The sequence below is a fragment of the Anabrus simplex genome, chromosome 2 (assembly GCF_040414725.1).
Source record: "Anabrus simplex isolate iqAnaSimp1 chromosome 2, ASM4041472v1, whole genome shotgun sequence".
Lineage (NCBI taxonomy): Eukaryota > Metazoa > Arthropoda > Insecta > Orthoptera > Tettigoniidae > Anabrus > Anabrus simplex.
This window is the reverse complement of record NC_090266.1, coordinates 759,019,202-759,046,180: the sequence shown is the minus strand read 5'-3', so window position 1 is coordinate 759,046,180 and position 26,979 is coordinate 759,019,202. Positions and strand designations below refer to the sequence as shown.

Here is a 26,979-nt window from a genome sequence, read left to right as displayed (position 1 = left end):
AATCCATCGCAGTTTTGGTCTCCCTTGTCGTCTCTTCCCTGTTATCTGTCTATTTAGTGCTTGTCTTGGCAGTCTTTCTTCTTTCATCCACTTGACGTGTCCAAACCATCTCAGTCTGTTTTGTTCCAGTTTGTCATTTAGTTTTTACACATTTAACTCTTTTTGTACATCTTTATTTCTCAATCTATCCCTCCTTGTCTTCTGTACCATATTCCTCGTTTCAGCTGCCTGTATTCTACTCTCATCTCTTTGAGTCATTTTCCAGGTTTCTTCTGCGTATGTCATTATAGTGTAATGTGTTGGCGGGGTAAATAGGTAAATAAATGAGTACAGAACCTGGTAGCATCCTATTCCTACGATTTATTAACTAAGCATTACATTTACAGATTTACACACACAGAGACGATAGCCAAGCTTACAACTTACGCAAGTACACTTACGCTCACTCAGGTGGTTCGCGCTCTCTCTCTTAGTTTCTCTTATGTTCCGTCTACAATGACACACACACACACACACACACACACACACACACAGAGAGAGTCATCGATTATTCGCACTACGCTCTCTCAGCCACTCAGTCACACTCGTTAGCGCTGTCCGGTCGACAGCCTACACGTCAGATTCGCAGGTGGGGATAGTATCCGCTGTTCACTCAACTCGTTGAACTCCGCAGTCCTCACACGTCTGTACCCAGTGTTCCCTTCTTCGCCGCTCCAGAACACTCCAGGTTCTCCTCTAGCAGCCAGCCTCAAGGGACACACACACACACGACACCAGGAAAACAGGAATGAGTCCTCGGCTCCGACAGACAGATACTCGATCAGGCTGCACTCTCCCAGGCCATCACTGACTGCGCTTCAGCGAACTCAATCTCGCTCTCACTCACTTACTAACTCTCACTCTCCAATTCTCAACTGACTGCAGGCGAGTCATTCCTCTCTTATATAGCTGCGCCGACCCTTCTGGAATAGTCCGGATGCTAGATGTCCAAGAACCTCGCGAGATGGAAGACTCGAGATTAATTGTCGAGTAGTTTCCGTCGTCCCATGCGGCGCGACCATGGACAGAAGAGAGAAGGGCCCGCCCAGCACGTAAATGTTGCTCGCGATTGGCGCGCTCGAGTCTAAGGGGGTGGGGGTGATGTGTGACGAGCTCGGCGCGTAGCGACTTGGCATGGCGGACGCTATAACCATTACAATAGGTAACATCCCTTGTACATTACTTCTTTAGCCTTCATTGGTACATCGTTATGCCATAGTAATTTCTGTACCTGGTGGTATTCTGCGTCAATTCACTTCCCAAGTATGTGAAGTGTTCTTCTATTTCCAGTTCCTTGTCTCAGATTTTGATAGCTCCTTTTCCTTCTCTACTTCCTCTACTCATCACCATTGTCTTGCTCTTCCCCATGTTGATCCTCAGTCCCCATTGTTCAATCCTTCTGTTCAGTACATTCGGCTGTTGTACCTCCTCCTCATCATCTCTCCACATCATCACCCACAAACAACATTACATTCATTCTTTCCCCTCTATAATCTTCCATTGCTGCCTTTATGATTTCATCCATCACCAGTATGAACCACAAAGGTGACAACACACTCCCTTGTTTTAGCCCATTGTCAATTCCAAACTACTGTTCTACTCACTGTTATCTTCACACAGCTGTAAGAGTTGAGGTTGCTTGTCAATGCTCCTGTGTGTCAGGCTTCCCCAAACTTTTGATCAGGGGATGCTGTCATATCCCCAGCTCTTTTCCATGATCTGTCTCAGAATGAAAATGGCTTCTACTGTTGACCTTCCACTTCTGAATCCAAATTGTTCCTCTTGTAACTGACTTTCTACCTTTTCTCTAATTTGTCTTTCCAATATGCTTGGACACATTGGAGAGGATGGTGATTCCTCAGTAGTTACTCCACATCTTCTTATCTCCTTTCTTGAACATTGGCTATATAAACCGTGTTTCCCAATTCTCAGGCACCTTTTTCTCTCTATACACACTTGAGTATTCTATAAGTCCGCTGGAGTCCTGCTGGTCCTGCAGTCTTGATCATTTCTATGGCTACTTCATCTATTCTCACAGATTATGCCATCTTCATCTTTTTAACTGCCTATTCCACCTCAGTCATTGTAATGTCTGATTTCCTTCTCTGTTACTTCTAATCCTGCTGGCTGGTTATCATCTCCACATGTCTAGTTCCTCACGTTAAACATTTCACTGAAATATTCTTTCCATCTGTTCATTATCTCCTGTTTTTTTTTTTTTTGTTTTTTTTTTCTCTTTCTTTCAGTATTGCTCCTTCTTTATTCTTCACAAATCCTGTGTTCACCATTTCATTCCTACAGTTTCTTATAATTTCAAATTTTTTTTCTTCTTTTCTCCACAGTTCAAATCTTTCCTTACTTCCTTAGTGAATGTTTCTTTCGCACTACTTTTTTTGCAAACTCTTTAGCTTCCATGTATCTGGCTCTGCTCTCTTCAGTCTTTTGTGTTTTCCGTTCCTTCCAAGTTTCTTCTTTTCCTTTATTTTATCTTTGTCTTATCATTCCACCATGTTGTCTCTTTCTTTATCGGGTGAATTGGCTGTATGGTTAGGGGCGCGCAGCTGTGAACTTGCATCCGGGAGATAGTGGGTTCGAACCCCACTGTCGGCAACCCTGAAAATGGTTTTCTGTGGTTTCCCATTTTCACACTAGGCAAATGCTGGGGCTGTGCCTTAATTAAGGCCATGTTGCTTTTCCCACTCCTAGCTCAACTTATCTATGTCGGTGTTATGTAAAGCAGATTGTAAAAAATTGAACTGTTCTTTGTTCTCTTCTTTATCTCCAGTTTTCTGGAACTAAAAACTTTAACAGATCTCATGTGTCTGTCTGAAACTGCATCCTTGCGATGATCATTCTGTCACTAATCTTCTTCACCTCCTCCACATATTCGAGAACATCCTTTCTAATGATCCGTTTAATGGATCCTATCATCCACCATAAAGCAGCCTGTATCCTTCTTTCAGTTTTCTTTCCCTTCCTCCTTTTCATTTTGTTTCACCAAGGCCAAGGATGGCTATGTCCTTTTCTTTCATGAACTCTATCAGCTCTTCGGTTTTGTCTGTCAGGGTTAGGATGTTGACTGTCCTGATTCAGATATATTCTGGTAAGGATTATGAGTAAAAATTACTAAAAATAATCATTACAAGTAAACATTACTGAAAAGTAATAATTAGAAGTAATTCAAGTACTTTCCAAATCTGTAGATATGCAAGGTGTAATTGAAATACATGAAGTCCATTAAAGTTGGTGGTAGCTGGTATTCTAAGCAAAGATTTTCAAAAAAAATTTCAAAAATTGTACTAATTAAAGTGTAGAAAAAATTAAATTACTAAACTTCGGTCAATATTTTTGAGGATTCAGTAGGCTGGGTTTCCATTCTCAGTACAGCTGATTTCCCCATGCTGTCTTCCCCTTGAAGGACCTGTGCTATGTAGGCCACTGTTTGAATGTCAGTGCTCTCTTCTCCTCAGTGAGTCATCAGTCTGTCTCTTGAGGATTTAAACAGCATTTTGGCTGATGATTCAACATAAATACATTATTGGTGTGTAGCACAGAAGTAAGGAAATTAAATTACTGAAGATGTGATAACTAAATGAAAGGAACCATTATGACCAAATTTTTGTGCAAAGTTTTGTAATGCAATTTTTCCTACACATTAATTAGTACAATTTTTGAAAAAATTTTGAAAATCTTTGCTTAGAATACGAGCTACCACCAACAGTTTTATGGACTTCCATGTATTTCAATTACACCTTGCATATCTACAGATTTGGAAAGTACTTGAATTACTTCTAATTATTTTTTTTTAGTAATGTTTACTTGTAATGATTATTTTTAGTAATTTTTACTCATAATCCTTATCAGAATATATCTGAATCAGGACAGTCAACATCCTAACCCTGACAGACAAAATCGAAGAGCTGATAGAGTTCATGAAAGAAAAGGACATAGCCATCCTTGGCCTTAGTGAAACAAAATGAAAAGGAAGAAGGGAAAGAAAACTGAAAGAAGCCCTGAAGATGTTTTTTCGTGATTTCCCATTTTCACACCAGGCAAATGCTGGGGCTGTACCTTAATTAACGCCACGGCTGCTTCCTTCCCAGTCCAAGCCCTTTCCTGTCCCATCGTTGCCATAAGAACTATCTGTGTCAGTGCAACGTAAAGCCAATAGCAAAAAAAAAAAAAAAAAAAAAAAGCTAACTACTACTACTCCCTTGCAATAATGCGTGCACCTCGTACTACATAATGTTCACTTCACACTTCTATTCGGACCGCTTGCTATACAAATTCCCATACGCTAATGACAAATTTTGAAATACGCTAATCGTAGCTTGAAATGAAACTATAGAGATCTCTCCTGCATTGAAATAATAATAATAGAACATGGACAGAGTCTTTACTAGAAACTAATATTCATCTGAAATTGGTATAAAGTTAACAGAAAATGAATCTAAATAACACGAAGCATATTCTAGGGGCCTCACTCACATTTAACTCGAAATAAAATACAAACTAAAACTACGTGAAAAACCTGAACACGGCTTTTGCTTAGTTGATATGCATAGTTTGTTGGCCATTGATTAATGATGGTGGAATTACTGTAAATAAAAAGATCAACAACATTGACTGGGTGTAGAAAAGATCACGATATGTTGAGAATTTAGCCCACTGAACTGAAAATTCTCTCTGAAACTGAACTTGATGCTTGCATACGTAGTACATTCTTGGTGATCTGGTGAAGTTTTGGATTGTTTTGTCCATTTGTCCTCCAATGGGATGCTATATATTTTTCCATCATATGATTTTGGTTTAAATATCCTTCCAGCTCATCTGTTGGAATTGGACCATCTTCAGTGTCAGCCCACAAAGCAAACTTCATTCATTACTTTGGCAGTTTGTGGAATAGTAATAGAGTATGATGATTGTGGCATAGTCATAGAGTATGATGACCCGGGAAGATTGAAATGTTCGTACGCAAACAGTGGCTGCTAATAGGGGGAGAGTTGTAAGATTTGGTACATATTGTACCACCGCCAACACTATTTTCACACACACAAGATTTAGAATCCGTCAGAAACAAAGTGAATACTAAGACATCAGATTCCTGAACACACAATATTGTCCTGAACAACACATCATTTAATATTCAAATTAGTGCATTCCATTCCTTACCTCTGCTGTTACATCACATCTTTCATTCTCAGATATAATTTTCAGATGGCAAAATGATGCCCACAGGAACTTCGCCAACTTGTACTACTTACGAATAATGAACTTTCTTTCCATACACGATTTGATGTGACTGTTTGTTAAGAAGGAAGCCATAGTTTCAAGTGTCGTCTCGGTTAAATGTAACGCAAAAGCTTTCCAGTCTGTCAAACACGCAAGTTAAAGGTAATATTACACTACAACACACATGTAAAAAAAAACCCACATTATTAAACAAGGAATAAAAATACACAAGGTGAAGTATGGGTGACTCGTTCCAGTTCCTTTAATGCTTCCTTGAAGGGCTGTAAAATAGGCTTACTTAAATTGTGTCTTAAGATCACTACATGGAACAAATTTAAATTGCTCAGTATTTCAAATGGGGTAGTAGTGAGTGAGCTGTTGAAGTGGACGGATGTGTTTTCCCAGCGCTCTGAAGTGAAATTTTTTACCATGGGCTGCGCGTTGGAAAGTTACCGGGCGAGGACAGGAATGTGGTACGGGCGGGCGAGGCCCTCCTTCCTGTGACACTGTGGTCTTACCGGACCTAGTAACTCGTGGTTCCTGGCAGTTCCTTGGTGTATATAAATCTTTTTGCATTGTAACAATATTTACTCTTACAGTATGTCTGTTGTATAATAAAGTATCCTACATTGATAACTCAGATAAATAGTACTGGTTATTGCATTCTCCACAGTAAACATAGTTTACCGGGGCATGAAACAAGACAGCTCCAGTGGTTGTGTGATTAAACTGAGAGAGGAGTCCAATAGCACAACCCATATCATTTCCACTTCAATATCTATGTTATTACTGCTTCTAGCTAGTGCACGTACATAACCATTACTTTTTCAACATATAACCATTTTATGAATTTTTTTTTTTCTCCTGAAAAGTTTTATGTTTTGGAGCTGTCTGGTTCTTGCACTGTGCTCTTCAATTGCCAAAGCGTGCAAAATAAAATTATTGATTTTTGGAATCTTCCTGAATTATACCATATGGATATTGTCATTTGTGCAGAGTCATGGCTGAATCAGAATGTAAATAGTAGCGAAGTAAATCGGGGTGATTTCATTATGTATAGAAGGGACGCAGAGTCCAGAGGTGGCAGATTATTTATCTGTGTGCAAAAGAACATAAGTAGTTGTCTAAAATGAGTTGATGAGGATCACAAAATGCTGTGTGTGCAAATCATGGATCAAGGGAATTCCAACCCCATTCAAATAATAGGGCTCCTGGCAACAACTTCTCGGTACTTTATAGGCTGTACGATGTTACGTGTACAGGCAACAATATGCAGGAAAGTTTTATAATTGTAGGTAACCTTCCGGACATAAACTGGTCTGGCGAGACTATGCTAAGGGGCTGCAGTCAGGTCGCAGTAAACAAGCTAATTAGGAATGGTGGATTTACCCGAGTAGTAGACTTTCCTACTAGAGGAAACAACACTTTAGATGTTTATCTTGTAAGACCCTATAACTTACACATAATCATCATCACTGATCTATATTTATAGTGGTTGCCCAAATGGCAGGTTCCCTATCAATTGTTTAACTCATATTTACATTTATTTATAATTGTTTACTTGCTTTTTCTTAAATATTTTTTAAGAACATGGAAATTTATTGAGTATTTCCCTTGTTAATTTATTCCAATACCTTACTTCTCATCCTATAAATGAATATTTGCCCCTATCTGTCCTCTTTAATTTTAACTTTATCTTCTTATTAAGAACTTTCGTACTTTTAAAAGCTCCACTCATGCTTATTCTTCTATGGCCCGATTGTATAAAGCAGTTGATCGTAGATCAAGAAGTAGAACTGACACCAGATCACATTGATCCTGAAATTTGTTTTGTATAAACGTTGATCCGAAATAATTTCTCCTAGATCTCGAATCAAAATTGATCCAACGAATTCCTTGGATCAAGCCTTGTGATCTGGATCAAGTAGTGTTCTTGTAAAGTAGGCCACATTTATTAACGTGAAATGAAGGCTTTTGTAGTGAAAAATAGTGCCATAACAATAAATCATGATGAGAAAATTTAAAAAATGTGGTTCTGCATTATTACTGGTATTTAATCTGAAGAGGGGATTTTTTATTGTGATTCTTTCTTTGAATTACAGATGTCTGACTACTCTGATTTTTCTTCAGATGATGATAATGAAGAATTTCGGCAGTTTTCTAGAGTATTTCAAGAAAGAGGAAATCCATTCCTAGAACTTAGCGACAAAGCCTTTAAAATGCGATTCCGTTTAATCAAACACACTGTTGAGGTTATGGAATGTAGATTTCATGAAACTCTAATGAGACGATTGAATAGAATAGAAACCAGCCACTTACTCCGATGTTCCAGATTCTATTGACTCTGCGATTTTACATGACAGGGTGTTTTCAAATCGTAGCTAGTGATTTTTCAAAATTGATAAATCTACGGTTTGTCGAGTCATCCATAAAGTAATGCGAGAAATTGCTGCGTTGACACCCCAGTTTATCAGTATGCCGACTGACCAGAGAGAAGCAAGGAGAATCGTGCGTCATTTCTATGACATCTCATTTCCCAGGAATTTTTGCTGCTATAGACTGTACACACGTGCCTATCATATCGCCAGGGGTTAACAATGCTGAAGTGTTCAGGAACAGGCATGGATGGTTCTCCCTGAATGTACAGGTTATATGTGAGCTAATCTGCATTGTCTTGATAATAGTAGAAAGGTGGCCTGGATCTGCACATTACAGTAATATATTTGATAACTCTTAAAGTCCATGCTCGGTTTGAGGCGGGGGAAATGCCCAAAGGATTTCTTCTCGGAGATAATGCCTACCTTTGCTGTGAGTACCTCCTCACTCCAGTATTACACGAAGCAACACCTGCAGAGATGGCATATAACAGAGCTCATAATAGATCGCGATCCACATTTGAAAGAACTTTCGGGGTTTTTGAAAGACTATTTCCCTGCTTGAAGGTGGGTCTTCGAGTGAAATTACTCCGGATTACGCATATTATAGTGGCAACTTTTGTCCTATATAACATGGCCTTGGATTCCATAGTTGATGAACCTGAAATATTAGATATTTTAGCAGGAAGAAGTGTCTTCGAGGAACTTCAGTCTTCGAGGAAGCTGGGCTGAATGGAGGAAATACTGCTGTTAGGAATGTAAAGTTGGTTAAGTACAATACGCTGATTCAACCAGTCATTAATATGTAAATAGCCTATACAATATCTCTATGCTTGCCTTATTGTCTGCAGCCAAATTCTTCGTTCATCATTTGACATTCGTGTAGCATAATTGTAAGGTTTTCCATTTTGTGCCATATTTGCGTGGGAATTGAAGTCTGAAACTAGTGCTTTCCATGCGTTTTCCTTCTCTTTCATACTTGCAGCATCAGTATTTTTATTTTCGGTGGTATTCTTATATTTTGTAACAACTAAATCACTTAGACCTTCTCATTCGCTGTAAAATTCGGGACTCTATTTCTTCGCTCATTGACATCCTTGTTATGCTTTCCCTTGTACATGTCCATTTTTCAGTCAATGTGTTTGAGATATGATTGACACTACACCAGAGGGAAGAAAAAGATGAAATAACGTGACATTACTACCAACACACTCCGGATTAGTTTGAAATATTCAGGGTGTTTACGATGTTGCCAAGCAAAATTCTGTAATCACGGATCAAAGTTGATCCGGATCATGAGATGATGGTGTGGGCCATGGGCAAATTCAGAGGCTACTTGGAGGGAAGTAAGTACACCATTAATGCAGCTCTCAAATGGTTGAACTCTGTCTCTGGCTCAAAATCTAAACTGATGCGATGGGCTCTGTTAATCTCAGAATTTGATTTCGATGTGTGTCACGTCCCATATTACCATTCTGGGAGAACACACATCCTAAATACTTGATATTATCTACTTGTTGCAACTTTGTATCACCAATCTGACATTCAATTCTCTCGGATTTCTTACCTACTGACATCAACGGACCATTATATTGGTATTATCAATTTACTCTTTGAAAGCCTAATTTTCATACCATACTCATTGCACCTATTTTCATGTTGCAAGATATTAGATTGCAGGCTTTTGGCACAATCAGCCATTAAGACCAAATCGTCAGCATAGGCCAGACTGCTTACTACATTTCCACCTAACTAAATCCCTCCCCGGCACTTTATACCTTTCAGCAGATGATCCATGTAAACTACGAACAACAAAGGTGAAAGATTACAGCCTTGTCTAACCCCTATAAGTACCCGGAACCAAGAACTCATTCTACCATCAATTCTCACTGAAGCCCAATTGTCAACATAAATGCCTTTGATTCATTTTAATAATCTACCCTTAATCCCATAGTCCCCCAGTTTAGTGAACATCTTTTCCGTCGGTACCCTGTCATATGCTTTCTCTAGATCTACGAAACACAACTGCCTATTCCTCTCGTAGCATTTTTCAGTTTCCTGGCGCATACTGAAAATCTCATCCTGACAGCCTCTCTGTGGTCTGAAACCACACTGGTTTTCATCCAACTTCCTCTCAATGACTGATCGCACCCTCCCTTCCAAGATGCCAGTGAAAACTTTGCCTGATACACTAATCAACAAGATACCTTGATAGTTGTTGCAATCCTTTCTGTTCCCTTGCTTATAGATAGGTGCAATTACTGCTTTTGTCCAATCTAAAGGTACTTTACCAGCACTCCATGCTAACCTTATTATTCTGTGAAGCCATTTCGTCCCTGCCTTCCCACTATACTTCACCATTTCAGGTCTAATTTCATCTATTCCTGCTACTTTATGACAATGAAATTTATTTACCATCCTTTCCACTTCCTCAAGTGTAATTTCACCAACATCATTTTCCTCCTCCCCATGAGCTCCTTTGTTCGCGACACCACCATGAAGATTTCCTTTTACGTTGAGATGATTTTCAAAATATTCCCTCCACCTGTCCAGTGATTCCCTGGGATCTATTATGAATTCGCCTGAATGACCCAAAACACCGTTCATTTCCTTTTTCCTTCCCTTCCTAAGATTCTTTATTCCCCCCCCTATAAAACTTGTACATTCCTAACAGATTTCCTGTATTGGAAGTCGGTTAAGATATAGTCTATTATGGATCTGGTACCCCTAGCCTCCCATGTGTAACAGTGACTAACCTTATGCTCGAAGAATGTATTCGTAACTGCTAAACCCATACTAGCACAAAAGTCCAGCAAATGCTTCCCATTCCCATTAGCTTCCCCATATTTACCAATCATCCTTTCGTATCCTTCAGTTCTATTTCAAACTCTCGCATTGAAATCGCCCATTAGCCTATCCTATCCTTGCTGTTAACCCGGACTACGATGTCACTCAATGCTTCATAAAACTTGTCAATTTCATCCTCATCTGCACCCTTGCATGGTAAATACACTGAGACAGTTCTTGTCCTAATTCCTCCAACTGCCAAATCTACCCAAATCATTCGTTCATTTATGTGCCTAACAGAAACTATGTTGCGTGCAATAGTAGTGGCTGATAAACAGCCCTACCCCGGACTCTGCCCTTCCCTTTTTAACACCCATCAAGTACACTTTATAATCTCCTAGCTCTTCATCTTTATCTCCCCTTACCCGAATATCACCTACTCCTAGCACATCCAGATGCATCCTCTTTGTTGACTCAGCCAGTTCTACTTTCTTTCTTCCACAAGCCCCATTAATATTGATAGCTCCCCATCGAATTCCATTTCGTTCGCCAAGTTGTTTCCAAGGAGTCCCTCGCCTGTCTAATGGGAGTGGGTCTCCGTTGCTCCTATAGGTCCGAGGCTTGCTTAAAATGTTCTGAGGTCGGTAAATTCAAGAATCTGCATGCTACCCTACTTACACATAGTCCAAGTGAGGATCTCTCCTCTTACGGGTTACGGACCATCCGTGGATTGTATAGCCTAGCCACCTGAGCACAAGGAAGGTCATGACTCAGAATATGTCCGAGATGCCCACTCCCATTCCATAGCAACTGGTATCCCGACTCTCAGGACCACTTACTAGGCCACTCAGCCGTTGCCCATGGTTCACGAACTACGACATAACTACAGTAACCCACACCATGAATTTAAAAAATATTTATTTTGATGTTTGTATGGAAAATGCTCCTTGCAACACAGTTTTCATTATTTTGGGCTATAATTTGAAAGACTTGTCAAAAATACTCATATGCTTAGTAATAACTGTGGGTTTTGCACTCCGGTATAAACCATTGAGGATGCATGTTTTCAGTGTTTCATTATTCATACAATGGGTCAAAGATCTAGTTTGGTGCTAGTTTAGGTGCAAAAATATGAAGGTAACTAATAATAAAATGCAGAACTACTTTTAATTCCTGTGCATATTGAAACATTATCTGGAAATTTCAGGTGAATCTGATAAGAACTCTGTCACAAGGAGCATTTTGTACATGGGAAAGGGCTGGAAATTTTAAGCTAGAAAATTGTAATTTAAAGTTTTAAGAAACATACTTGTTTTAAAACTGCTCTGCACTCTGGTAAGTTACTCCCTCAGACTTCTTTCTCCTCTTATGTGCAGCGTTGGCCTACTACGATTTAAATGTATTCCAGCAGGATTATTGAAATGGTACCGGTAGTCGGTAAGAACTTTGAAGCCAGTATTATATGACAGCATGAGAGAAAGGGGCGTGGGTTTCGCTCTTTATACACAGTGCCTCTACCCTTTAATTCCGGCTTTTAGACCATTAAAAATGGCATTAGGGCAAAACTGATAATGGAATTTGGAAGAGGAAGAATTGAGGGGGGGGGGGGGGGTTAACAATAAAATTGATTTTTTTTTTTTTTTTTTTCTTTTTCAAAATATCACAACATTTCAGTTATGATTTTCCTTAAATATTTTGTGTGATAAGATTGAAATAGTGCGGATGTAAATTGAGTTTAAATGCAAGTAGTGGTTAGGTCTGGTAATTTGATTAGACGAATAGTGGATGAAAATTGAGGTTGTGCAGTATAAGCAGTGATCAAGCTCGGGATATAAATCATTGACAGTAGTTGTGGGTGTAATTATTTACATGTTATCATCTAACTCACGGGGAAATGTTTTTTATGATAATAAGAGTGAATTGTGAATCAAAGTTGAGGTTTTGGCTAGTGTATTAAAAATCAGTTTTGCACTGGTTGACTATGAGACATAAACTTGAAATTTAAAGTCAAAGATATGAAATGTTTCACTTACAACAGTTAACTAAATCATGAATACCAAAACAAAGACTGACTGCCAAATCAATTAATAATGCCAAATTACTAAAGATAACAAGAAAGAAACTCATACTAATAAGCAAATTCACTGGCACGGCAAGAACACAGTCGCCCATAAATTGAGAGTTCTTCCTGCACAAAGGTCAGATGTTAGCTAAATTAATGTTTTCATGGTTGTTCCTGTGGTGGACTTTAATGGACAAGTATTGATTAAGAATTGAAACTTAACTGCTTTCTGAAGTGAAAAGTGAAGCTAAATGGCATTAGATGACGTACATGTAATATTTATGTGAAATTAACATTAATTTACATATACGAAGTATTTGTAATACTTCCAGAAAAAGTAGGCTGTTCCAGTTCGTTTCCCAAGTTGGTTTTTTTTTTTTACTTTGTCGCCCAGTTCATTTGAGATAGTTAAGTAGTGATTTTCTAATAGAAGAGTCGCTACATTTAATGTGTACTGTACTTGAGTTGTACTGTACTTGTAAAAGTGTCTCAATAAATTTGCTTTTAAATTAAAATGAGTAATCCAGGCCAAAAACTGGATCCAGTATGGGGAGGATTTAAATAAATTCCCACTTCAAGTGAAAGGGCATGAAAGCTCAATGCAAACCATGCTGTTTAGAAATGCAGGGATTAGTTGCTAGAATGAAGACATATATCCAGAAATGTAACAGCACAAAAAATAATGAAGAAAAAAGTGTTGACACTGCAACATCAATGAAGATCACAATTCAGAGACAGGTCCAGTAGTTTCACCTTCAGCAAAAAAACTTAACTGAGCTTGATAGCTGCAGCCAGTGTCCGGTACTCATTCGGGAGATAGTGGGTTCGAACCGCACTTTCGGAAGCCTTGAGGATGGTTTCCTGTGGTTTCCCATTTTCACATTAGGCAAATGCTGGGGCTGTATTATAATTAAGGCCATGGCCACATCCTTCCCACTCCTAAACCCTTCCTGTCCCATCGTTGCCATAAGACCTATCTGTGTCCTTGCGACGTAAAGCAATTTCTAAAAAAAAAAAAAAAAGTTAAGAGATCATTAGGTACGGATGAGCTATCCATTTAGGTACCATCGCTAAATATTAAGCAATGTGAGATTAGTCAAACTCCGCCATAGCCCGGTTGAGAAAGGAGGAGGGACTCCGGTTACACCCTGTAGAGATCTAACTTGACAACAGTATGAGCAGGGAGTAGCGACGAACAACAAATCGTAAGGTAATCAGAGGGTGGGCACAGGTGCTAAGGGGGCAACCCCCGCACTGTGCTTTGGGGACTGTAGGCCAATAACCCGCATATCCGAGAAAACTTCATTACTGAAACTGCAACAAAGAGAAACTGGACGGAAAAACAGATGATTTTTGGCATGAAACAGGCCACGAAAATTGGATTTCGGAATAACCTTGTGGCAAACAGGAAGACTTAAACAGGTCTAGGTGGAGATGAAGAACTATCAACTTGCTATTTTGGAATTAAGTGAGGTCCGATGGAAAACTTTGGAGAAAATCGAACACCAGAAGGTTTCACCTTTCTATATTCTGGCAATGAAGAGGGAAATGACCATAAAGAAGGCATAGGAATGCTTCTTTGCAAAACAGCTAAGAAAAGCCTTATGGAATGGAAACTAATTTTGGGAAGAATTATGACGGCAAGATTTAATACCAATGTTAGGAATGTCAGCATAATTCAGTGTTATGCACCAAGTGAAGCATCAGATGACCAAGACAACAATTTTTTTTTACGCCTCACTAAATGAAACGATGAATGTAATTAAGAAAAGAGATATAACAATTTTGATGGGAGATCTAAATGCTAAATTGGACACTGAAGGAGTAGAACATATAATGGAAAACAATGGTTTGGGTTAAAGAAACGACAAGGGGGAATGCTTCATTGACTTTTGTGCAGAGAGGGATCTTGTAATGGGTGGAACTATTTTCCCGCACAAGAATTGTCACAAGATACCCTGGGTGTCTTCCTATGGTGTGACGGAAGATCAGATAGACAATGTGGCCATTTCAAAAACTGGAGGTCATTGAACGACATTAGGAATAGATGAGGTGTAGATGTAGGGAGCAACCATCCTAGCGTAGTTTTGAATTAAGATCAAAGCGAACAAGCAAGAACTGGAAAGCAAGCATAGAAAATACGGTGTGATTAAACTAAGAAATGAAAACCATAAATATCAATTTAGATTACAGTTGAGAAACCATTTTGAAGTTCTTGGCAAGGAAAATGAAGATACAATCGAAGAGGTATGGGAAAAATTGAAAGCAAATTTTGTAGTAACTAGTGAAGAAGTACTAGGATTCAGAGAAAGAGGAGTAAAAGACTGGATAACAGAAGATACACGGCAGAAGATCAAAGAGAGGAAGGAAGTTAAACAGAAACTAAATCAATGCAAAACTCTTCACCAGAAGCTAACTATACAGAAGGATTATAATAAAAAAATAGGGCAGTGAAAAGAACTGCTAGGAAAGATAAGCGAAAGTGGATGGAGGATCAAGCGCTCAAAGCAGAGACTGTTGTTGGAACAGGGGACTTGAAGACTTTATGCAAGGTGACAAAAACCCTCTCAAGAAAGAAGACCCAGAGAGGAGGTCCTATAAGGTGTAAGGAAGGAAATCTGCTTACTGGAGAAAATGCACAACTGAAGAGATGGAACATTTTGAGGAAGTGTTAAACATGGACTGGAGAAATGATTGAATGGAAGAAGAAAAACAACAACAAATAATGCCAGAACAATTAGACACAAGAATCAACACCAACCCAATTACGAAGGAGGAAATCATAACGGCTATTAAGAAGATGAAAAATGGTAAAGCACCAGGAATTTATAATATTCTGAGTGAATACCTAAAGGAAGACATTGAACTATCAGCTGAAATATTTTACCACCTGTTTGCCAAAGTGTCAAAACGAGAACTGATACCAGAGGATTGAAAAAAGGGACTGCTTGTGAAACTTGCAAAAAAAGGAGATAAGACGAAATGTGACAATTGGAGAAGTATTACATTACTGTCAATTCCAAGCAAAGTGTTCACAAGTACACCACCCCTCTGGGTGCCTATTTACTGTGGACCAGTCGAAACTGGCTAGAAACTGCCAGGAGCTGAATCCGGGCCTCTTAGACTAGAGAAATAAAGTATAAAAGTCATGTATCCAATTAAAAATAAGGTTTATTAACATTAAATTGGCAAAAGAATTAAAATGTGAGCACAAAACAAGCAAAATGGGGAGATACAGGGAGACAAATACTCACATACATAGTCCATGAGGGTGTCTTAATCACAGTAGAGTCATTTGACTCGTTTAACTCAATCTCATGAAATTTTACTGTCGCAACAGAGGTATCATGAAAAGTGACACAGTTATATTCAATTATTACCAGACTGTGGTAATTAAAATTCGATGCAGAGCATTGCTTTCTCAAGGGCAAAATGTCAATAAGAGGTGAAAGTGGCAGCTTTCACACAATAAATTTTCTCTATCAATCACTACTGATCTGTATTTAGAGCAGTCGCCCAGGTGGCAGATTCCCTATTTGTTGTTTTCTTAGCCTTTTCTTAAATGATTACAAAGAAATTGGAAATTTATTGAACATCTCCCTTGGTAAGTTAGTCCAATCCCTAACTCCCCTTCCTATAAATGAATATTTGCCCCAATTTGTCCTCTTGAATTCCAACTTTATCTTCATATTGTGATCTTTCCTACTTTTAAAGACACCACTCAAACTTATTCATTAGCTGATGTCATTCCACGCCATCTCTCCACTGACAGCTCGGAACATACCACTTACAGCAATTATAATAAGTATTTCTTATCCACCTATTCAATACAAATAACCATTATTGGTGTTTACACTTTCAAACAATTAATTCTTCTAAGGGACATGTTTCGTCCTTATAAAGAGCATCTTCAGCCATTAATTTTAATCTTAAAATGATGTTCTTGAACAGTCGTAAACATATTAAAAAGACAAAAAGTCAAAATTAAAATTACAGTAGTCTAAAAACCAAATTACATTACATCTAAAAAACAACATTAAAGCACTTCAAAAATGCAATAACATGAACATTTAAAATTATCACAATGTCCATTAAAAAAATTTGTGCCTGAAACTATTATTGAATCTTCATCTTAAAAACAGTAGTAAATGTTTATCTATAAAAACAGCACCAAGGTGAACACCATTCTTACGGAAAAACGAGAATTAAAATGCAACTTATGTGACGTGGTGTTTCCAGAATGTGAGTTAAAATAGAGTGCCCACAAGCTGATTTTGAAAACACATGATCCATATTCACAATTCAGCTTGTGGGCACTCTATTTTAACTTGCATTCCGGAAACACCGCATCACATAGGTTGCATTTTAATTCTCGTTTTACCGAGCTCGATAGCTGCAGTCGCTTAAGTGCGGCCAGTATCCAGTATTCGGGAGATAGTAGGTTCGAACCCCACTGTCGGCAGCCCTGAAAGTGGTTTTCCGTGGTTTCCCATTTTCACACCAGGCAAATGCTGGGGCTGTACCTTAATTAAGGCCATGGCCGCTTCCTTCCCACTCCTAGCCCTTTCCCGTCCCATTGTCGCCATAAGACCTGTCTGTGTCGGTGCGACGTAAAGCAACTAGCAAAAAAAAAAATAATCGTTTTTCTGTAAGATTGGTGTTCACCTTGGTGCTGTTTTTATAGATAAACATGTACTACTGTTTTTAAGACGAAGATTCAATAATAGTTTCAGACACAAAGTTTTTGAATGGACATTGTAATAATTTTAAATGTTCATGTTATCACGTTTTTTAAGTGCTTTAATGTTGTTTTTTAGATGTAAGGTAATTTGGTTTATAGACTACTGTAATTTTAATTTTGACTATTGTCTTTTGAATATGTTTACGACTGTTCAAGAACATCATTTTAAGATTAAAATTAATGGCTGAAGATGCTCTTTATAAAAACGAAACATGTCCCTTAGAAGAATTAATTGTTTGAAAGTGTCAACACCAATAAAGGTGATTTGTATTGAATAGGTGGATAAGAAATACTTATTATAATTGCTGTGAGTAACATCATTCAATACGGAACAACCATGAGGATAATGACCTGTAACATACCACTTAGTCGAGCAGCTCGTCTCCTTTCTCCCAAGTCTTTCCAGCCCGAACTTTGTGAAATTTTTGTAACGCTACTCTTTTGTCGGAAATCACCCAGAACAAATCGAGCTGCTTTTCTTTGCATTTTTTCCAGTTCTTGAATCAGGTAATCATGGTGAGGGTCCCATACACTGGAACCATATTCTAGTTGGGGTCTTACGAGAGACTTCATCACAACTCCCCAGATAAGACAAGGCTTAAATCAATTATTTTAAAAGGAACATGGCTCCCAACAATCTCCAAAGAGACTGTATTCCCCAGAAAACAAAACTCCAGAGAAGCAAAGCTGGCAGAAAAAAGAACAAATATGGAACACAAGAGGTTAAAAAGAGTTGCCATAGTTACGGAAGCAAATAAACGTGAGTCAAATGAAACGAGTAGAATTGAGAGTAAGATCCTGAAATAGGCAAATAAATTGGCTGAGCAAACCGCAAACAATAGTAAGATAAAACGATAATGATAATAATAATAATGATAAAGGCTACATCCATAAGGCATTGAAAAAGAACACAGATCAGAGAGTGACACACACACCCTCACTCTCTCTACAAAAAACAATATAGTATCAAGACACGTTATGATAAGAACCGTAACAGCATGACAAGATCAGATATCTGGATCACCACAATATAGGCCAGGCTCACCCAGTCAACACCATAACCAAATGACAACACACATGCTACATAACTTATTCATATCGCACATAAAGGCGAACATGAATCATATAGCATCAGCATTAAACCATATTACAGAACATAAGCTCAAGCGAGACGTCGAAGCCGAAGAGAATATAAAAGGTCTCCAATCAAAAACCACAAAAAAACTCATCACACACATGGATCAGATGGATCGGTGTTACCTTCCACCTCTGCGTAGGAATGAATACATAACAAACAGACATGAAGAAAAGGAAGATACTGAAATAAGTCTGCAGCAAGTAAATAGTTAAAAGGATAATATACAGAACAGGGATCACCCAGCACACTGAACCAGTAAGCCAAGGAAGGGAAAATAAGATAAATACCTGAAGCTTGAAGGAATAGAATCTATAGATTCTAAGTAATCATATATGTTGACTTAAAATAGAGAGTCATACTGGGTAAATTATAAATCTTTTTAAAATACCAGTTGAAAGAGATGAGATTCATCTCGTAGCCCTGCGCCTCCATCACCCATGCCATTATTGTCCCTAGATCAGAAAGCAAACAAGTCAAAGATATGTTAGAAAGAAATGCTTCGGCAATCCTTCATTACATGAGGTGCCATCTGTCTAATCGGGATGAACTACACGTCAAGTTACAGAACATTAACCTGTCGCAACCGACTGATCTATGACATCGTAAAGAATGCGATATCAATAAGTAAAATATGAAGGTAATTAGGTGTGTTTCACAAGGATCCTGCTAAATTGAATTGTAAATATTGTAGACCAGAAATTGAGGAGAGAACAAGCGAGCTTCCATAAAAATAGATCATGTGTTGACCAAATTAATACACTAAGGATCATAGTGGAACGATATCAGGAATGGAATATGATATTGTATCTGATGTTTGTGGATTTCCTTAAAGCATTTGACTCCCTGAGGAGAACATTTATGTGGAAAGCACTGACCAGGTATGGAATACTAGGGAATATTATGAACCTAATCAAGAGTTTCTACGAGAATTATAGATGCCAAGTGATCCACGAGGGAAAACTGACCAAACCAATCAAGGTCAACTTGGAAGTGAAACAAGCATGTATTCTTTCTCCCACCATTTTTCTTATCACCCTGGATCTGGTCATGAGGGAGGTGATGTTTGAAGCCAAAACTGGACTTCAGAGGAAACTAATGCAGCACCTGGAGGACCTAGATTTTACAGTTGATGTATGTGTCAGCTCTCAAAGATGGAGGAAAAGTTGAAACGCATACAAGAACATGGAGCTAGTGCAGGAATGAAGATCAGCTGCAAAAGGACATAGGAAATGCGAATAAATAGCAAAATCGATCAAGATCAGAGGTTCCAGATAAATGGAAAAGACATTGAAATGGTGGCAGAGTTTCAATGTCTAGGTAGTGTAATGGTAGAGGATGGTAGTGCCGGCGCAGATGTTAAGAGTCGCATCAAGAAGGCAAATTTCGCATTTGTTCAGTTATATGCGGTATCGAAAGCCCGTGACATCTCAACCAAGACAAAACTACATTTGAAAGCTTAACTTTGGAGGAATATGATGACAAAACTCGTAAAAATATACAGAGAATTTTGCAGATATGGGATGAAAGAGAAGTGTATAATGTAGAACTTAATTGAACTTGCAATAAATTCAGCAAATAGTTGTGAGAACAAATTAAAGTAAAATGTGATAATTGGGGCTCGTATGTTTAAGACCAAAAAATGGGCCATGTAAGCAAGCAAATATGATCTCAAAAGTGACGAAATATGACCTCAAAAGCGACAGAATATGACGTAAAAATTACAAAATATGACCCGAAAATGATTAATCTAAATATGGCCATTTTAAAATAAGTTATAAATCGAAACGGCATTTCCTTTGATTCATATTTCTTAACTACTTTATTCTTACTTTCATATTAATTTTCTGAATATACATATTTAGCAGTTATTCACAGTCTATTGTCCTCGATTTACTTATCAAACATTTTTTAATACATACCTATAAAGTACTAAGTTCGCTAAGATTATCAGATCACACAATATTTTAAAAGTCAAAACATGTTTGCACCCTTCATTGGTGGTTTGAAATATGAGAAAACTAGAAATCAATCTAATTAAAAAAAAAAAAATTTGAGAAGTTTAAGCCCGGATTATATTAATATTACTCAAATGCGTTCAAGTTTAAATTGAGCACCATGAAATGAATTACGTAGATGTCTTTCGATACATTATGGCAGGGCCTCTCAGGGTGTATGCGCCTGGTGCAGGCAATGTGCACGGTGCAAAAGACGACTTCGCTTGGTTGACCAGAGTGCAGACCCCCACTCCTCAATTTGGAGCAATAGCACTGTCTCTCTCTTTCCCCATGCCTGTCTTGCTCGCTCCCCCTGTCTCCCTCTTCCTCAGTTGCTCCGTAGCGCGCCAAATCCGAGCTGAGTTGAGCCAAGCTTAGCTGAGTAGCCCAGAGACGAAGCGTTGGTCCGAGCCGAGCGGGACCGATGCACTGTGCACAGCAACTCTGTGCCGCTGTTTGCATGCATGAGATTTTGAACGTTTGAGAGGCCCTGCATTATGGTATGACGGCAGGCCAAATAGTGCAAACTCACAGAACTTTTTCATTCTTCTCCGCGGGTGGTATATAAGTGTATGACAAGATTCATCTTCAAAGTATCAGGCGCGAAAGACCTCCGATTATCACTTAACAAATTCTTGTAAGAAGAGAAGCTCTTTCTACGTCACAAGACGTTATTGGTGCATATTTAAATAATATTAAATTACGGCTGTCGAGTATGCACTCATCTTGAAATGTACTGGTTTCTTCTCCTCTAAGAACATTATTTATCTTGTACACACGCACGCACGCACACACACACACACACACACACACAGCGTAACTTCGATTAAGCACATTTTAAAGTTTCCATTTTACACTGACGCACCAACTATTCCATGTGATTGTTGTGCTGTAAGTTCAGCACTTCTCACAATTTCAATACTTGCATGAATTTCTAAGCTAGCAGTTTCTAAATGAGTAATTACACTCGATATAATTCCAAAGTTCGACTTAACATATGCCAGACTTTCTGACAAACTGCAGGAAAACAATTCCTGCGCAATCTTGATAGAAGAGGCAGAGTATTCCACTTGTATTAACTACAGATGTGATATGGAAAAGCAGTTTTTTGAATACTAGTTGTCATTCAGAAAGTTCACAATTGTTTTGCACAGCTACAGCCGTCGCCAAACCACCGAAATATGACGTTTCTACGAAAATAGCTCAAAATGAAAATAGCTCAAAATATGGCCTTATGACAAAAAATAGCCAAAATATGCATTTATATGACAAATAAAAATTACTTAATTGTGACTATAATCACCTGATTTGCACCAAAATCCAATCAGGCCAGAAAATGGAGACAAAGAAAATATATGACTTTTCCTAAACATCCGAGCCCTAGTGTAAGCTACATTACAGACAATGTAAGCAATAGGGCAAAAATGAGAAGTGGTCTGAAAAAAAAGGGAAGATATCGATGTAAATACATATGGCTGCTCTGCTCATATTTTGAATCTTCTCTCCCAGGTTATTATCAAGGACGCGTAAAACATAGAGGAATATGTTATAAAAATTGTAAAATACTTCTGCAATAATAATTTTGCCAAAGTGGTAGAAGAAATAAATAGCTTCAGCTCTGTTCTGTTCTATCCTGGTGTTTTTTGTTGTATTTTATTTTATTATTTGTTTATTTCTTCTACCACATTCCTACCTGATTCATCTGATGTCCTCTCTGTTTCTCCTCATGCACACACAGTGTGATGAACATCTTAATTGGAGCTTAATGTTGTTGTGAGCTCCCGCTTGGAGCACTGTGCCAGCATACAGCGAGCCACCTGGTGACAAAGGAACGTACCACTGCAGTTCCAACGGTAAAACAATCTTAAATTCAAACCGTCATTATTGTAGAAGACTTCCTCAGGAACAGTTGAGATTTTCTTCAGAAGACGCGGAGCAAAGTTCTCTGTGAAACATGAAGAGTTTCACCTTCTTTTCTTGACACGGCATAAGCCCAAAAACCCATATCATGTCTAAAAGTACAAGCTGTGATAGCATCGATGTTAACATGGTGCGTATAATTGAAATTGTCTATCCGTTGAGTATTGGTGCTTTTATACATAGTGTTTTTATATATGTTCTATTTTTGTGATCATTTGCTTTGCCAGTTTATGGATTATTGCTTGTTTAGCCCAGGAGTTAATAGAAATACTGTACAAATGTGTTAAAATTTGCAGCTGCTGACCAACTTTTCTTGTGATTGTGACTTATTGTTGAATTTTCATGATATCGTAAGTGATTGGCCTATACTAATACTCTGGTACCCCAAGAAAGTAATTGTCAAGTTAAAAGCAACTAATATCTTTTATATCTAATATTTTGGACAAAAATTATTTCCATCAGCCTTTAATTTTCCTACTTCCTTGGCTGTAACATTGAATGTGCTTTTATTTGGTGACAATATTAACTAATTCCTTTCTCATTTTTCAGCTGAAAACAACCGAAAACTGGTCTTTATGTACCTAGCCAATGATGTGATACAAACAAGTAGGAAAAAGGGCCCGGAGTATTGCCATGAATTTGACAAAGTTCTCGAAGAAGCATTTGAAAGCTTAACTTTGGAGGAATATGATGACAAAACTCGTAAAAATATACAGAGAATTTTGCAGATATGGGAGGAAAGAGAAGTGTATAATGTAGAACGTATCAATGCCTTTCAAAGGGCTCTGGGTAAGTCAGTCTTTTTTCTATTATGGGATTTAATTTTTACTTTAATGATAACCTTCAGCTATCTAATTTTTATTAAAGAGAGTAGGTAAATAATATTTCTATGGGTGATGTGCCTACTCATCTTCACTGCCAACTCGTAACCATTCGATCAGTATGTTCGAGTTCAGACCTCTTTTTTAACATAACAATGTGTCCACCTATATGACACTGGCCAGTAGCAGCATTCAGAAGTATTGCTGCATGGCCTTGTACTGAATGTCATTCTCGCAGCATGTAAAATTAAGAATTAGGTGTGCTTGAATAAATGTTTTCCGTTTTTGGGTCTTTGAATGCAATTGGTACGAAGGGAGACATTTTTCGAAATATATACGTCAATAAAAGATTTGGAATATTATGGGATTAGGCACATTATGTGGCAGGCGTACCTAGTGCTCTTATAAGTGGTAGAGAGCACTGTATACATACAAGTAATTAAATTGCTTGTTTACAGTACAGCAGATGTCACTGCCTGTGATCTGTGTCGTGCCTAGAGTGAACTATGCCATTTGAGGTGACGGCTGACTCGTGTATACAGTGCAGTATGAGCTTCAGCTAGTGTTTGCATTTTATGTGCAATGCATATTTCCTGATTTTGAGGCAGAAGTGAGGCTTTGATTCAGGGTAGACATACACAAGCAGCATCGCACATCATAGGTATTACCAATATATAGTTGGTCCATTTTTGGATAAATGATATGTCATGTTTGCAGATGAAATACAGATATCAGTTAAGCCAGATACATGGTGACAAAGGGTGTGGAGACATAAAGGATGCAGTGGAATGTGCTAGCATGTTCAAGAGGTCAAAGGAGTATGACTGTAATGCATAAGCCCAGCCAAAACATTACACCACCAGCTAACTCATTCCTGGTTGCCAGCGTTTCACCCCAGTGTTTGGAGGTTTTGGTGTAATGTTTTGGCTGGGCTTATGCATGATAGTCATACTCCTTTGGTACTAATTCGAAGGACATTAACTGCCCAGTTATATACCGTACTTATGAAATTCTTTGACCATTTATATAACCCCTTAGGGATGAATATGTTGATGAATTAATTTTCTTCAATGACATCACTCACCCTCATTGAAGTGCGTCATTGAGGCTTGTGAGAGAGGCAGGAATCAACCATATGAATTGGCCAGATAATTCACTGGACATGAACTGCATTGAGCATACATGAGGCCTGTTGAAAAAGTCTGTTTTTGATCATCCACAACCTCCAGAGACATTCCCATACCTCATTAGAGTTGCCCAGGTGGAGCAGGACCTTCTTCCTCAAGATGGTGCCAGTACTGAGCATTTGATTTCATAAAAGTTTATTATTGCATTGCATCCTTGATATTCCATATATTTTTTGTAGTGTATATATAAAAACAAAAATCACGTTTCTGTTTCAAATGATTTGCATTTTATCATTTGTTAAAGAAAAGAGCAGGCAGTAATCAATTTCCAGCACTATTCTGCTGCCTCGAAATTTATCCAGCAATGAAATTGGAAACAAAAGGTAAAGGAAAGACTGAAAAAAGTTCCCTAGTTTTCTGTTTCAGCTCCACTGGGCCGAGTGGCTCAGATGGTTGAGGCGCTGGCCTTCTGACCCGAACTTGGCAGGTTCAATCCTGGCTTAGTCCGATGGTATTTGAAGGGGCTTAAATAAGTCAGCCTCATCTCGGTAGATTTACTGGCACGTAAAAACTTCTGCGGGACTAAATTCCAGCATCTCAGCGTCTCTGAAAACTGTAAAAGTAGTTGGTGGGATGGAAAGCCATTATGATTATTATTATTATTATTATTATTATTAATATTATTATTATTATTAATTTTTTTTTTCAACTCCAGGCAAGTGCTGTGGCAAAACTTTTCAAAACTCCACAGCTACTTTCTTTCAGTTCGTAGTACTAATAATAATAGCCTATATTGTTTTGTTTAGCTATTGTGACCCTTTTTTGAGGCAGACCCTCTGATGAGGGTGGGCAGTATGTGCTGTTTATATTGAACTTGGTGGATGATAGTGTTTCGTGTGGCATATGAGTTGCAGGGATGATGGATACAGCACAAATATCCAATCCCCAAGCCATGGGAATTTGCCATTTAAGGTTAAAATCACCAACCTAGCTGGGAATTGAACCTTGGCCTTTTGAACCATAGGCTGCTACACTGACCATTCAACCAAGACGTCAACTTAAGACCTGCACCAGGCCTCTCCAGAGGCCATACACCATTATTATTATTATTATTATTATTATTATTATTATTATTATTCAAGGGATATGAACAATTTCCACCATAGTACTGTATTGTTTTATTATTACTGTAATTGTTATTATTTTATTATGGGCTATTTCAGTACATTGTTTTATTACAATAATTCCAAAGTAAATTAATCATTTCTCCATGTTGTCATATTATTTTGGTTTTCTGTTCTATATTTTCATTCTCTGCAAATAGGGCTAAATGTATTTAATGGCATTGTATTGTGATTTCTTTTTGGCTGGAAATGTGTTAATTTTCCTTTGTCGTGTAATGTGTATATGTGTTTTAATGCCCTTTTAAAGAGACATTATGCATCTTTGAGTGCTTTCCTAATTAAGAAAGCTGTGAAACTCTCTATTCCTGCAGCCTTTATCCTTGCTTCATCACCACATCCACTAGTTTTGATCACTTAAAATATGGCAAGTGGATTCAAATATGGCAGTGCAACAGCAATTTTATAGTTTTCTTTCTAGCTTGTTGCCCTATACAGGCTAGAAAGCTATTTGTCTTGCATGACTAGGAAGAGATGGTCAGGAGGGAGTTATTTGAAGTTTGCATTTCTGGTGGGGTTTCTTTTGGAGTTGCCAAGTTGCAAGAGACTGGAAGTGTTGCCATGCACCCTGGCATGGGCTTGCAAAAAATAACCCCAGGGCTGCGTCATTTTGTGCATCTACAAGCTCTCGAAAACTGCTAAGTTACGGCATGAGCACTATGTTTCTAGAGCATGTGTTGGTGACCAAACATTTTTCAGGTGGTCAGTTCAAGATCCTAATGACGTGCTCAAGTTCCTGCGCTGTACAGATGACATTGTGGCAGGAGACTACAGTTTTCTAGAGAGATCATCCGCTGTGGCAGCTAAGATACTAGTGTCTTTTGTTGTTCTAGGATGAATCTCATTTTTGTTAAATCATTTAGATGGTCATCTACAAGTCTGGTAAAGACCTGTGGAGTGAATTCATATGGCAGCTGTACAGTATGCTTATGGAGGTGGATCAGTTATGGTGTGAACAGGCATAAGTCTTGACACAAACTGATCTACTGATCATTCACAACGGATCCTTCGCTTGACAGTACATTGATGAGCCATAGGCCATGTGTGATTCTTCACATGAAGCAACCTGGGGAAAAATCAGTATTCATACATGATAATGCTAGAGCGCATGATGCCATAATCATTCAGAGATTCCTGCAAGAACGTCATGTGCAACAAACAGATTGGTCATCCAGAAGTCCTTACTTGAATCCGATTGAAGAAGTCTGGGACCAATTGGTGCAACACATCTGAATGAGAAATCCAACAATTCAAGCACAGCAAACTCATGAAGACGCCCTTTTGGAAGAGTGGGTACATCTGCCTCTACTGAACATGTGACACTTTGTTTGGAGCTTGAGAAGGCATTGTGAAGCTGTTACCCATGCAAGGGGCACTTAGTATCACAAAGCCATTTTGGTGTATGACTAGGGGCCACCTACGACACCTGCAATGATGTGTATTGAGTGCCAAAGAACTCTTTAAATTTCAGTTCTTACCGAGCTCGATAGCTGCAGTCGCTTAAGTGCGGCCAGTATCCAGTAATCGGGAGATTGTGGGTTCGAGCCCCACTGTCGGCAGCC

General features: G+C 38.4%; 1 protein-coding gene across 6 annotated transcripts in view; it reads left to right on the top strand.

Annotated features, from left to right (window-relative positions):
- Window positions 1-26,979, top strand: part of LOC136864438 (regulation of nuclear pre-mRNA domain-containing protein 1B) — a 267,789-nt gene that overhangs the window by 65,543 nt on the left and 175,267 nt on the right. For all 6 annotated transcript variants that reach the window (XM_067141430.2, XM_067141429.2, XM_067141433.2 and 3 more), the window contains exon 2: window positions 22,838-23,077. In XM_067141430.2, coding sequence (XP_066997531.1) covers window positions 22,838-23,077 — 240 coding nt within the window. The remainder of the gene's footprint in view (window positions 1-22,837; window positions 23,078-26,979) is intronic.